This window comes from Vanellus vanellus (genome assembly GCF_965231255.1).
Source record: "Vanellus vanellus genome assembly, chromosome: 23".
Lineage (NCBI taxonomy): Eukaryota > Metazoa > Chordata > Aves > Charadriiformes > Charadriidae > Vanellus > Vanellus vanellus.
In genome coordinates, this window is record NC_138928.1 from 2,791,171 (window position 1) to 2,805,027 (window position 13,857).

The 13,857-nt window shown below is 62.3% G+C and overlaps 1 protein-coding gene across 1 annotated transcript in view; it reads right to left on the reverse strand.

Moving 5' to 3' along the window:
• Window positions 1–2,447: 2,447 nt before the first annotated feature.
• Window positions 2,448–13,857, reverse strand: part of SCUBE3 (signal peptide, CUB domain and EGF like domain containing 3) — a gene marked incomplete at its 5' end in the record, with an annotated part of 36,160 nt that continues 24,750 nt past the window's right edge. The window contains 16 exons of the mRNA XM_082494652.1: window positions 2,448–2,657; window positions 2,843–2,922; window positions 3,113–3,265; window positions 3,721–3,918; window positions 4,176–4,337; window positions 4,440–4,607; window positions 4,914–5,075; window positions 5,177–5,380; window positions 5,823–5,984; window positions 6,067–6,183; window positions 6,269–6,361; window positions 6,692–6,808; window positions 7,372–7,494; window positions 8,644–8,760; window positions 10,656–10,778; window positions 12,387–12,503. Of these exons, the coding sequence (XP_082350778.1) occupies window positions 2,508–2,657; window positions 2,843–2,922; window positions 3,113–3,265; window positions 3,721–3,918; window positions 4,176–4,337; window positions 4,440–4,607; window positions 4,914–5,075; window positions 5,177–5,380; window positions 5,823–5,984; window positions 6,067–6,183; window positions 6,269–6,361; window positions 6,692–6,808; window positions 7,372–7,494; window positions 8,644–8,760; window positions 10,656–10,778; window positions 12,387–12,503 (2,246 nt within the window). The 3' untranslated portion in view covers window positions 2,448–2,507. The remainder of the gene's footprint in view (window positions 2,658–2,842; window positions 2,923–3,112; window positions 3,266–3,720; window positions 3,919–4,175; window positions 4,338–4,439; window positions 4,608–4,913; window positions 5,076–5,176; window positions 5,381–5,822; window positions 5,985–6,066; window positions 6,184–6,268; window positions 6,362–6,691; window positions 6,809–7,371; window positions 7,495–8,643; window positions 8,761–10,655; window positions 10,779–12,386; window positions 12,504–13,857) is intronic.

Sequence of the window (13,857 nt, forward strand, 5' to 3'; positions counted from 1 at the left end):
GTTTTGTTTTTTTTTTTTTCTTTCTAAATATGAAAGACCCTTTCAACGGTCACTGCTCCACTGCGACTGCCCCAGAGCAATTAAAAAAAAAAAAAAACAAAAAAAACCAACCCAAAAAACAACCCTCCAAATCCCTACAACAGCTTTTGTGCATCAAAGCAGCTGCTTTCAGACACCAACCAAGTGACAAACAGCTCAGCCCCCAGATGTTGAGCTTCCAAACAGGCTGGGAGCCGGGCGGCAGGAGGGGTAAATCCACAGCTGGGATGAATCAGGACAGACTTTTCCAACCGACGCATCTCGGGGACAAACCTCAGCCCCTTTTGCCAGCGCTCGCCCAGCCCGCAGCCCCTGATAGAGCCCAGAAGAAGCTCTCGGGGTGCTGGAGCAGCGCGGATTGAGGAGGGAAAACACGGGCGAGCGGCTGCCTCCCGGTTTCAGCAACGATTGGCCCCGGGGGGGGGATGTGCGGAGCAATAAATAATTGGTTCATTAAGAGCAGGGCTCGCCCCAGCTGTGTTCGAGGGGACAGCGAGAGACAAGCGGGGATGGGGACGGGAGGGGACCTGCCAACAGGAAAGCCGTAGGCAAGTTGACCGCATTTAGTCGTGATGGCTCCAGGTCTTTGAGAGGATGAAGATGGAGACGAAGGCGCGGGGAGGTGAGAGCCGAGAGCCGGTTGCAGGGCTGGAAAGGGAGGAAGGCTTGGGGAGGAGGAAGAGGAGTGACCGGTGGCAGCAGTCGCCTGTCCCCGGGGGTCCTGTCCGGCCGCGTGAAGATTCTGAGGGATAAACCCATCGGTGATGGCCACCCGGCCATCGTCCCCAGCCGTGCCTGCCCGCGAAGCTGGGGGAGGGAGGGCAGTGGTGAAGGGGGGGTGGCAGGATGGGGTACCCCCCGTGGGATCTGCGCCCCGCTCCCCGGGGAGGGGCTCCCGCAGCATCCCGGCAGGATGAGCCCGCGGAGAGGGACGGAGCCAAAAGCAGCCGAAGGGACTTGGAAGCAGGAAGCTTCCCCAGAGCTGGGGAGACCTCCGTACCTGGGGGAGAGATTTTGGGGCTGAGCGGAGGGGCAGATCCCCTCTCCTGCCAGTGTGCCCCCCCCGCCACTGCCTCAGGACCTCTCCTGGCTCTCCCCCAGGTCCCGGCTCGTCCCCGAGCCCCTGCAGGGAAGCAACATGGTTTGGGACAAGCAGGTGATGATTCTCCTCGCAACGAACAACCCTGAAACCACGGAGGATCAGCCCAAAACCACACAGCCACCGCGGCCACCCCATCTCCTCCGCGGACGGACCGAGACGCCTCCAACCCCCTGCAAAAACTCACCCCATCACATCCCGAGCAGGAGAAGCACCGTCTCCCCCCCTGCCCCAAAGAGGGTTTTTTTTTTTTTTTATCAGTGATAAAAGCAGCAGAAAAGGTTGCAAGGCCTGAAAACGCCATCCCGCCGGTGAGCGGCAGCCCTGGGCTGGGTTTGCTTTGGGTGGGTGGTGGGTTTTTTTGTTACAAACGCACATTCTCATTTCTCAGGCAGGTATAAATATTGTCGTTTCTAGTAGAAAAAAAAAAAACAAAAACAAAAACAAAAAAAACAAAAACAAAACCACAAACAAACTTCCCTCTAAATAATATAAAGAAGACTCAAATGATTGCACTTAATACATATGAAAAAGGTAGAAAGGAGGATATCCTAGTGCACAAACATTTACTCCTGCTCTTCACAAAGCTTGCTTTTCCGAGTTACTCTTTGGCAGAGCTTGTAAGAAAGTCTGGTTTCTTGGCACAAGTGTCTGGGGTGGGGGGAAAAAAAAACCCGAACCCGGCTGAAAGTCCTTCTCCTTCGCTCCCTGTTTTCTCCCCTGCAGCCAGACATTGTTCTCCGGGAACGTGGCTTGGCTGTGCTTTCCTCCCAGCGCCAGCCCGGCTCTCCGGCGGGACGGCCACCAGAGCCACCACGGTTGCCGGTTGCTGGCGTGCTTTGCCGATCTCTCCTTTGAATTTTCTTTCTAATCAAGTATGCCTTTTTTTTTTTAATTCTTTCCCCCCCCGATCTCTGCAAAACGGTGCCGGTACCCATGACCCAGGCGCTGCGATAAATACGGCGTTACCTTCTTGCCATCCTCTGCGAAAGGGCTCGGTGGGACTGTAGCCGGCGCCAGCCCCGTGGCACTGGTGGCACCGAGGAATGGGGACAGACCTGGCATAAAGGAAACCAAAGGGAGCACAGAGGCCGGCGGAAGGATCAGCATTTCGGTTTCCTAAGGAGAAGCTGCTTTGGAAGAGAGGAGCGGCTTCGCCGGCGGCTGGATGAGACCGGAGCATCCCCCCCGGCCGGGGGCACGGCTCTGCGGGGAGCGGCGGAGAAATCGCGGGGGGACGCTTGCGGGGTGAGAGGTGGCGATCCTGCCGGAGCCGAGCGGAGGAAGGAGAAAATCGGAAAGGAGAAGGAAGGGAGAAGAGGTTTTCCTTGGCTGCGGGGCGGCCCGGGGGCGGCGGGGGCGCGGGGGGCTATTTGTAAGGCCGGAGGAAGCTGGAGACTTTGGAGCGGAGCAGTTTGATGAAGGAGCGGGGCAGCATCTCCTTGTGTTTCTCTGTGTACTTGAAGTAGTTCTGGGGGTGCGCCAACACGTCGAAGAAAGCTTTGATGAGCTTCTTGTCCTGCGGGGAAGCCAAGCCGGAGGGGAGGGGTGTCACCATCCCACCCTGTGCTCCCCCGCGGTGGCTCCGAACCGAAGCCACGAGCGCAGGGAGGGCGCGGGGGCACAGGCGACGGGACGGGTGCTCCCGCATGCCACCATCCCCCGGAGCCCCGGGCAGCGAGGACTCGGAGGGGATGCACTCACCTTGAGGATCTCCTGGTGGTTTTCGGAGGCGTAGAGCCTGCCGTCCCGCACAATGTCCTCCACCAGCTGCTCGTAGTCCTCTGCAACACCCATCCGAAAAACACGGTCAGGGTGCGACCTGTCACTTGTCCCCAAACCACAGGTCCCCATCCCCGAGTCCGCTCCCCCCTCAAACACATGGGAGGTGTGAATTGGGGGTGACTCGGGTACCGCAGTGGGCAGGGGGGCACCAGCATGCGGGGATGGTGTCCCCCCGTGCCCTGTGCTCACCGTCGTAGGTGACGTAGGGGATCTGGAAGCCCCGGGCACTGTTGGCTTCACTGGTTTTGAAGTTGATCCACAGTTTCCGCGAGCGGGCGGTGAAGGCGATGGGCCTCTCGTAGGTCTGGCACGTCTCGTAGGTGGTGATGGAGGACGGGGAGGCTGCGGGGGAACAGCAAGGGGCCGCGGGATGCTGGATCAGCAGAGGTACCCCCAGCTTTACCGTGCTTAAACGCTCAGGGTGAAGGGGGGACACCAGGGATGGGGATTGTCCATGTTTGGCGAGACTGAGCCCCCCCCCCAACCCTCACATTACATACCGGGGATGTTGTTATTCCTTCCTTGCTCTGGAGAGCTCCAAATGGGGCTTTTTAGCCCAAGAAAAGGAGTGCAGAGACACGGGTGAGCAACCCAGCCCACGCTTAGCCCATCCACATTCCCCCGAGGCACCGGGGTGGCAGGGCGATGCCGATCCCCCACTCACGCAATTCCCAGAAAATCCCTCCTGCTACCCAGGGATGCGGCTTTCTCCCTTTGCAGAAGGCAGCTCGGCCAAACCCCGGCTTTTTCCTTCCCCTGCTTCTCCCCTGAGCACCGCGGCGCGCTCGGTTACCTACAGTTTTTCCGCATGACCAAGACGTCGCCGCACTCATCCTCGGAGGGGAGGAAGATCTCCGGCACCACGATGAGGATCTTGCGCTTGGGCGGTGGGTTGATGTTCCAGGTACACTCGACGTTGGCGGGGTAATTCCCCGGGTAGTTGGGGGACTCGATGTAGCCCGTGTATTCGCCCAGCTCCCCCCCGCACTGGCGGTCTGCAAGGCACAGAGAGCAGGTTCAACTGGGAACCAGTGGCACTGGGACTGGGGCGGGGGGAGTTTACTGGGCAAGGGGGGGGGGTGTGCTCTATTACCACCGCTCCGTGCATCCCCCCAGGCCTGCCTGCATGCATAAAGCATGGAAATGACCCAAAATTCTATTTTAAGGGATTTAAGGAAGGGATTGAGGAAAGACCCCCAGTTCACACCATGCCTGCCCGCCCCCCCCCACCATCGCACCCCAGTTCGCCTACTTTTGCACTGAGACACGGAGGTGGAGCCGTCGAAGTCGGTGGTGGTGTTGCCGGGACAGGCGATGCAGTAATTCTGCCGAAAATCGGGCTGGTAGGTGCCCACGGCGCAGCGGATGCAGCGGTGGACGCTCGTGTTGTAGTAATGCCCGGGGGAGCACTGGACTGGGGTGGGAGTGGGGGGGTCAGAGAGCAAAGGGGGCTGTGTCAGCCACCGGCACGGCCCCGCTGGGTGCCCCCCCTCCCTGGGGACCAGTTCCAACCTACCTTTGGTGTCGCAGTCCTGGAAGGAGAGGGCTCCCTCGTGGCGGGTGGTCAGCCCCCCGCCGCAGGGGAAGCAGAGCGCCCGCCCCACCTCGGGCTGGTAGGACCCGCGGGGACACGGCTGGCAGGGCTTGAAGCCATCGGCCGAGTGCTGGCCGGGGGGACACTGACCTGCGGGCACAGGCATGGCTCAGTCCCAGCATCCGGCATGCCCCTGGGTCTCCCACCCCGTGCCCAGCTCCTCTCCCCACCCCGGCATTGGCAGCACCGCTAAATCCGGAGCAAGCGCTGCCTTTCCCGGGGTCCCCTCTAAATTCCCAAACGAGCGACTTCTGCGGGTCCTGGGGATGCTCAGGGCTTTCCCCTCTTCTGGATGGGGGCCGGCTGATGGTTGAGGTTGCAGCCCTGGGCATGGGGCAACGGGCATCCCCTGGGTGTCCCTCCTGGCCCCCCGCCGCCCCTCTGTGCCCCCCTTACCCGTGCAGCCGGTGATGTTGGTGGCTCCCACCGGTCCGAAAGCATCACCGCGGGGACACAGGTCGCAGGAGAGCTGCCCTTCCTTCTCCTGGTAGGTGCCGGGAGGGCAGGGGACGCACTGCTCCGTCTGGCCGTGGTAATACGTTCCCTGCGAGCAGCTGACTGAGAGCCAGGGGGGACGTCAGTGATGCGGCGGGGGGGTTTGTCACCGCCGGGGGAACGCGGCCGGTCCCCCACCCCGGGCAGCCCGCGATGCTCCTTACCACACTTGCCGCCCAGGCGCTGCTGGCCCGGTCCACAGCTCTCCTGCCGCTCCGGGGCCACGCTCAGCTTCCTCGCCACCTCGTACTCCATCCCCGCGAAGCGGAGCAGGAACCGCTCCTGGTTGATGGATTTCTTCAGGGCTTTGATGGCCGCCTTGAGCTTTTTCTCCACCCTCTGCCGCAGGCAGTGCAGGTTGCAGCCGGCTGGGGGTGCAGGGGGGAACGGGGGTGCAGTAAGAAGGGAGGGACGGAGAGGGAAACCCAGCAGGATTAAAACCATCTCCCAAATGCTCATCTGCAAGTGCTGCCCAGCACATCCCAATACGCTGCACGATGAGGGCTGGTTCGGCTCTCTTTGCTGCATAGGGGTGGCATTGTCCCCCTCTGGTCCCATCACCGTTCCCCTGGTCCCACCACCGTCCCTCTGATCCCACCACTGTCTCTCTGGTCAGTCCCACCACGGTCCCCCTGGTCCTAGCCCATCCCTCTGGTCCCATTCTGTCCCTCTGGTCCCACCACTGTCCCTCTGGTCAGTCCCACCAACCATCCCCCTGGTGCCACCCCATCCTTCTGGTCCCACCACCATACCCCTGGCCCCACCACCCCTGCCTGCACCTGAGATGGGTCAAGCCAGTGCCATTCCCACCTGTGATCTCCTCCGGCTTGATCTCCGCCTCGAACTCCAGCGTGATGCGCGTCACCTCCTTGTTGGAGGAGTTGCGAGCCCGGCGGCCCTTCCCCTTCTTGGACGAGTCACACTTGAGGTTGACGAAGGCAACCTGGCAGTCGGAGCAAGGCGCCGAACCGCCTGTGCGCAGGGGGACAAGTCAGGACCCCGTCCCTCCCAGGGGGACAGGTATCCCCGGCACCCTGCCACCATCATGCCTCACCTTGCACCCCAACCTTCCCGGCCTCATCCTGCTTGCCCTTGGCCCGTGGGTGCAGGTGGCACTTGGCATCCTTGATCTTGAAGGAAGCCCTTTGCTTGATTGGTGCGGTGACAGTCTCTAAAAGTAAAGGCGGGTGCTCAACAACCCCGGCGCAGGGCAGCTGGGCCGGCGGTGGCCGTGGACACCCCAGGAGCCCCCTTACCAAGGCACTGCTGGCTGCTGTTGGCGGGTCTCTGCTGGCCACCCTGCCGCAGGACGGGGGTCCCACAGCTCACCGTGTAGCTGCTGTCGGACTCTGCAGGATGGAGGAATGGGAGTCAGGGAATGCCGGAGCGGCCGCCCGCTCCCCTCGATGCTGTGCCGGGGTGATGCAGGGAGGCACGCCTGCGCTGTGGGGGGATGATGCCCAGCACCCCGCTGTGGGGATCCTGCACCAGCGACCTCTCCCACCGATCTACACCCAGCGATGAGGTCCCCTGAGCCACCACCTCCTTCCCTCGCCCCGGCCACCACTTGGGTGCTCTGCACCCTGCCCGTGCAGCCGCTCCTCTCGCCACCCAGTTTGGGCCATGCAGGGCAATGGGGACCCCCCTGCCTGTGCCGGCGGTGGCACCGGTGTCGGTACCTGGCAGAAAGCGGGCCTTGGAGGCGCAGGTGAGGGCACAGCTGTCCTTCTTGCCCGTCTTGTTGCAGGTGAGGGTGGCCCGCGGCGGCACCGAACCTGGCAGGCATTTCACCAGCTCTGAGGGACACGCGCCGGCTGGTGACGACAAGCGGGGACGCCCGTGGCTGCCACAGCCTGGGGACACGCAAGGGACCCCTGCGCCCTCCCAGGTCACGAGGGGATTCAATGGGGAGGAGAAGGTGCCAGAGCGTGGCATGGGGACCCTGGACCAGCATCCCAACCCTCCCAGCTCCTCCTTGGAGATGTCAGATGGGATTGATGGGATTTCAATTTTTTTGGGGGGCAGTTGGGTTACCAGGGCATGGTTAGGGCCATGAAAACAGCTCCCTTAGGGACACTTGCTGGTGCAAAAGCTCACAGCCAGCCCTGAGCATGGTCAAAAAAGCAACGCCATAACCAAGGGCAGAGGGAGCAGGACAAGACCTTACAGCACTTCCCACCCAAACCCACGTGAGATGGACGTGGGGCCCCAGCCAAAAGCAAACCTGCCCCAGAGCATCCCTGCACCGGGCTGCCCCAAAACCCCTCACCTTGACCTTAATCCCAACAGCCCCAAGTGATGGAGGGGCCATGGGGTATCGGGAGCATCCCCGGCCGTGGTGTGTCCTGCCCCAACATACCTATACAGTCCTTTTTGTTCCAGTGCAGTTTGCAGCCGGCGGGACAGGTACACTGGTAGCTGCCGGGCGTGTTGATGCAGCCAAATTTGCAGCCTCCCCGGTTGATGCTGCATTCGTCGACATCTGCGGGGAAGAAGGGAGAGGCGGTGGGTGAGGGGCAGCGGGACCCCCTCCCGGCTCTGACACCGAACCGCTGCATCGTCTCAGGGCGGATAAATTGCACGACCCACGCTCGGCTGGAGATGGGGGGACGTGGACCGCAGGGCGCTTCCAGCCGTGCCTCCTCCCTGCAGCCACGTCAGCCCCACGGGGACGCGGGGACCCCGGACTCCCCGTGTCCCCGAGGGCCGGGAGGTGATGGGTGCAGCCCACCCAGGCTGAGCCCGGCCCCGGCCCCGCGGCGGGCTGGGGAGCTGCGGGGGGCAGCAGACGGAGCCGACATGGAAGCATTTAGCAGAATTCAAAAGGCAGATGCTCGGCAGCCCCAGCCCCTCTCCCCACGGTGGGGACCTTCCGCCCCGACCCGAAACTGAGGGTTGATCCTCCAGGTCTGGCACAAAGCAGGGGCAAAGGTGGGGAGCAGCCAGGGATGGAGCTGCCCCCCAAACACCCCGTTCCTGCCCGGCTCCCCCTTCTCTGGAGCATCGGTGGGAGCCAGCGACCCCTCTGTCGCAGGGTCACGCTGAGAGCATCCCGGGGGCTGCGTTGGCTCACACCGGCTGCGTATTTTGGGAGCACGAGGAGGGTTGCCCACCCTCACCGGCCAGGCAGTGCCGGAGCACCCGGCCTCGTGCTGCCGTCTCCCCGAGCTGACGGCACCGCTGCCGCGACACGCTCCGGCAACCCCCCCAAAAGCGTGTTTCATCTACCTCCCCGCTTCCTGGGGCGCCACACGCCCCCGCCCTTGGGAGCTATCTGCCTTGTGAAACTTAAATCAAACCCTTTTGATGTTCCTCTTCCCACCCAGTCCAGCTCCCTGCCAAAAACGCCGGGGATTTCTCCCTCTCTCCCGCTGCAGACAAGTCGCAAATTGTTCCTGTCGCTCCGTTTGAAGTTGCAGACACCAGTGTCTGGCTGCGAGCCCCCTCCCTGACTGGCCCCAGCTCGGGCTACGTGGGGAACCAACCCTCCCCGTGGGACCTTGGGGTGAGCGGTATCCCCAGGGGTCCCGCAGCAACCGCGCCGTGGGGCTGCCCCATCCCTGGGTGCCTCCCCGTGACCCCAACCCAGCGGGGTGATGGGTTCCTCCTGCCAGCATCCAGCCGGCCCTACCTCCGCAGTGGGTGAGCCCGTACAGCGTGTAGCCCTTGTTGCAGAGGCACTGGAAGCTGCCGGGGGTGTTGATGCAGAGGTGGTCGCAGGTCCGGTCGAAGGAGCACTCATCGATGTCTGGAGGAAAGGCAAAGGGGGGAGGTGAGGGCTGGTGCGGTGGAGGGGCAGCCCCGGGCACAAGGGCCGACCCCTTCCTGCTCCGCCTGCTCCAGCAAGCTGGGGGCTGCACCGGGATGCGCTGGGGACCCTGCACTGGGATGCTCCATGGATGCAGTACCAGGATGCTCTGGGGACCCTGCACTGGGATGCTCCATGGATGCAGTACCAGGATGCTCTGGGGACCTTGCACTGGGATGCTCCAGGGATCCAGCACCGGGATGCTCCATGGATCCAGTACCAGGATGCTCTGGGGACCCTGCACTGGGATGCTCCAAGACCCAGCATCAGGATACTCTGGGACCCAGCACTGGATTCCTCTGGGGATCCAGCACCAGGATGCTCTGGGACCCTGTGTTCCCACCCTGCCCGCCTCCAAGCTCCCTCCTCACCCGCTCCAGCTGCTGCTCCATGGAAGCAGCAGCCCACTGCAGCAGCATCTCCCCCTGCCTTAAGCTCCTGCAGCCCCTCTGCACCTCAAACGGGCCAAACAGGGTCAGCACCGTGCCCTTGGCACGGGGCGGCTGCGAGAGCCCCTGGCTGCTGCCCAACCAGGCAGAGCACCGGGATGCTGCGCGGGCAGGTCCTGCCCCGGGGAGGGTGCCAGTGATGTCTGCTCAGCCCCGCGGGGCACCTCGCCGGGGCAGGGAGGCCCTGGCTGGGCGGGTGAACCCACCCCGGCGGGTCTGAGCATCATTTTATTGGCTTCATTAAGTTAATTGCCGCGCTCGCGTCAAACACCTGAGAGCGCAGAACCTGGACGGAGATGAAAGCGGTCGCAGCCCCGGAGCGCACCAGCCCCCTCCTTCCCCGGTCGCACGCTTTCCGCAGGCAACGCTTGGGCTCATGCACACCCGCCGCACCACGGGCTGGGGGGGCAGAGCCCCGTGCTCCCCCCAGCATCACCCAGAGACCTGCTGGGTCATTTAAACCTGCGGGGTTTAGGTGGGGTTTGCAGGAGGGTGTTGGGACAGGGAGAAAAAGGTGGGAAAAGCAGCCTGGAGCAGCCGGAGTGAGTAGGATGCATCTTCCCTCTCCCCTCCGACAGACGGGGGAAGGAGGAATCCCTTTGCAAAAGCCACTGAAATTCGTGCTCTGCCTCAATGGTTTGCAAAAACGGCGCGTCCCCGAGCAGGACACGATCCAGCCCCTGCTGTGGGGCGGTTGGCGGAGGGGGAAGAGGCCAGGCAGGACATGTCCCACTGCTCTTCCCATCACTCAGCCCAGGAAAACCACAGCTGATGGAGAGGGAAGGAAGCAGCCGGTGCGTCACTGCGTGTGCTTTAGCAGGTCCTGCCGCTGCGGGATCGCTAATAAAACTTTGTGCAATAAAGCAGAGCAGATTGGGAGAAGCCCAGAGGTGGGTGCTGAGCTCAGGACACGTGGGGTGCTGATGGGGTCCCCTGGCATGGGTGGTCCGGAGCAGAGCCGAAGGTCCTGGGCTCGGGGTGTGCTCGCTGCCAGGGCTGCTGGCTGGGATGCTCCCTGCCCACGGGGCTGCGGGGAACGTCACGACCGTCATCCCAGCGCTGAGTAAGGCCGGAGGATTTCACCTGGCATCTGCCTAACTGCCGGCTTTAACTCTGCCGCGAGAAGCGCCCAGAAATCCCCAGCACGGGCGCAGGGCTGGGCCCACAGCCCAACTCCCCAGATCAAAGGGCTAAGCCCTGGACCAGAACCCAAATCCAACGCTAATGCCCCGAAGGATGTATGCGGTCCAGAGGAAAGCAAAGAGGAACGAGTAACGGGGCCGGCGCAGCTCCAGCGGCAGCCGTGGGAGGGCTGAGAAACGCCGGAGGGCAGGAGGGGGGATGTCCCCGGGCAGGGCAGGGTGCAGGGGTCCCGCTGTCCCTTACCTTGGCAGTTCCTCTCGTTGATGAGCAGCTTGTAGCCCTTCTTGCAGCTGCACTCGAAGCTGCCCACCGTGTTCCTGCAGATGTGGTCGCAGCCGCCGTTGTTGAGCCGGCACTCGTCGATGTCTGGTGGGGACAGGGGACATGTTGTCACGTCCCGGTTGGGATGCTCAGCCGGGAGAGGGGTGTCCTCCCCTCCTTTGGACTCCATCCCCACCAGGAGCCAGCAAACGGAGGAAACCCTTTGGGCTCTGATGGTCACCGGGGGAACGTGGCTGCTGGTTTTATCTGGGGAGCTGATGCACGACACTGGGGACACTGGGGACAGCCAGCGCTCCTGGGCTCAGCTCCTCTTGGAAGTTGTGCAAAGCGCTTAATTTCAGCAGGTCTCGGCGTCCCCCGGAGCAGAGCCAGGAGCCAGGGTCTCCGAAAGGGCCTCGCAGCGCGGGGAAAGCACCAGCCCGGAGTCGGCAGAGTCACGGGTTTGGGCTGGAGGCTACTTTTGGGGACCAGGAGCAGCAGGAAGAACAGCCCAAGCCGGGAGGGGAAACCCCTCCTTCAAAAAGAGCTGCTCGACATAATAAATACTTTTCAACCCTCACCTCTCTGCTTGCCACCTCCTCCCTGCCATAAACAAAGCTAAAAATGACGATGCACAATAACTGCAAAAAGCCCCAATAACCTGGAAAGAGGCTGGGACTTGGTATTTCGGTTGGTTGGTTGGTTTTTGTTTTCCTTTTTTTCAACCTTTACTGCTAGGAAACGACCTGTAAAATGGAAGGAGACTGGGAAGAGGCAGCCGCCTGCCCCGTCTCTCCATCCCCCAGCGCCGGGGCGGCAGCTCTGCCTCTCTGGGGCTGAGGCTTTCTTTTTACGACTGCGAGGGAGCGCGCTGTAAACCAGCCCGCAGCCGTAATAAAACCCCCAGACACAGGGAACGTGGCTCCGGGTTATTGCACGTTCCTGGAAACTGCAGAATTGGAGCGGGCTGGGGGCGGGGGGGAGATGCTCTGATAAAATACCAGGGGGCAGGGGGGTTCTGGAAGCAGTCAGCAGGTAGGCAGGCAGCGGGAAGGGCTTTTCCTTTCAACTGGGGTCAAGTTCCTGGAGCTGCCGAAAGACACAACGCAGGCACCGGCCAGCCCCGGGGTCACGGTGTCCCCTGGCCCAGCGTGGGGGGGTTTGGAGGGGGGTTGGGGTAACGGGTCTGGACCGCTCGCCCTTGCAGAGGCAGGAGGATGGAGATGTCAGTGGGAGCGTGCGGAGGTGTGTGACACCCTGTGGTGTCCTTCCCCCAAGCGGGACACGGTGCTTGGACCCAGCCGGACGGTGAAGCACAGAGGGACTTATGCATCCCAAACTCCCAGAGCGGGCGCAGATTTCCCGCACGCCCAGCCCTACTCATGGGGAAACTGAGGCAGGGGGATGGAGCGAGGTGAGATGGGACCTTCCAGCTCCACAACTGCCATGCCATCGCCTTCCACCTGACCTGACCCCCCTTTCCTCCTTCCCATAGGCTTCCCGAGCCTTTAGCGAGGCGGCGGAGTTCCCGCAGCAGGGGGCGATCCCCATTCCCACCCTGGGGACGCAAACACCAAGCAAGCGAATGCTGCAGGTGACATCGAGCCGAGCTAAAACTAAGCATTTTCTAAGGGTGCTGAGGACAGAAGGAGGGGGGTGTGGGGCACCCATGGGTGAGCAGGGAACACCGCAGCCCCGCTCGCACCCACCTACCTTTGCAGGTCTTCCTGTCGGGCTGCAGCATGAAGCCCATGGGGCAGCTGCAGTGGACACCCGTGGCCGCGTCGTGACACTTGCTGTCGCAGCCCCCGTTGTTCACAGCGCACGTCTCTGCATGGAGAGGGGAGAGAGCAGCCGGGGTGAGGAACTGCAGTCTAAAAGGCTGGAAGTGTGTGTGGGGGGTCACGCCACCAGATGTCCCCAATGCCACCAAGGTGTCCCCAATGCCACCCAGATGTCCCCAATGCCACCAGAAAGTCCTTACGTCACCCAGACGTCCCCACGCCACAGCCTGGGAGAGGCAGCGGGAGCAACCCTCCCTGCAGAGCCCACCGAAACAGCCCTCGGCTTTTCACACAGCCCTAACGAAGTTACGGAGCCCCCTAATTAATAAACACCCCCGATACAGAGTGCGAGGGCCCGGGGCGGGGGGGGAGGGGGTTAAGGCATCAACACTTGGCAATGCCACAGCATCTTCCGCCTCCGCAGACGACCCGGCGCTCATTGCCTTTCCCACCGCGCACCCGGGTGCTGCTCCCCGGGGATTTCGGAGGTGAAACAAGGGCACGTGTGATTCACCCCAGGTTGCAGACAGCATCTAAGGCAGGAAAAAGCACCCAGGTTTCCCGTTTCACCATCCAACCCCCTGCGCGACCCTCCCGCCTCCCAACAACCTGCTCTTATATACTGGTATCCGCATTTAAGGCAGAGAGGGGAGCGGGGACAGCACTGTCCCCTCGTTAGAGGATGCTCCATTAGCCGCAGGCAGGGAGCAGAGCGGCAGCCGGCCATCCCGGGGAGGACGGGGTCCGGGACACGGGCAGGGATGCACAGGCAGAGCCACACAGGCTGTTCCGAAACTGCCGCGACTCGGGGCGCCGGGAAAAGCGGAGGTGGTTCAATGGAAGCTCTTCATTCCCGAAACGCGTCGGCTTTTCAGCTGACGGAGGGAAAAGCGGCTCCGTGGGATTAATTCTGCCACGCTCAGCCCCCACGCTGGCATCCGGGATGCGCATCCCCCGAAAACAGCATCTGGTGGAGTCCGGCGTTGGCAGCTCCTATGAGGAGGAACTGAATCTCCAAGGGACACAAAGCACAGCCGGAGCCGGGTCTCGCCGGGGATGCGGGTGTGCGGCCCCTGACCCCGGCGGGATGGAGGGGGGGGCCCGGCCCCCTCACTGCCACCGCCGCCACCAAGCCGCAAAGAAGCCACCAGTTGACCCCGCACCGCCGGTCCCTAACCGTCACCCGCCGCTCGGGCACGCCAGCCAGTCCAGTGTCGCGGGCTAATTTGGGAGACGCTTCGTATAATTAGAACACACACACAGAGGCAGGCAGCATCAGTGGAAAAAAAATCCAATTTAAAAAAAAAAAAAAAGGCTAATTATTTCAGTATTATCAAAGTCAGCTGTTGCTGGTAGGACTAGAAGGGACACTAATTTAAATGAAGCATTTTCAGCTTGAC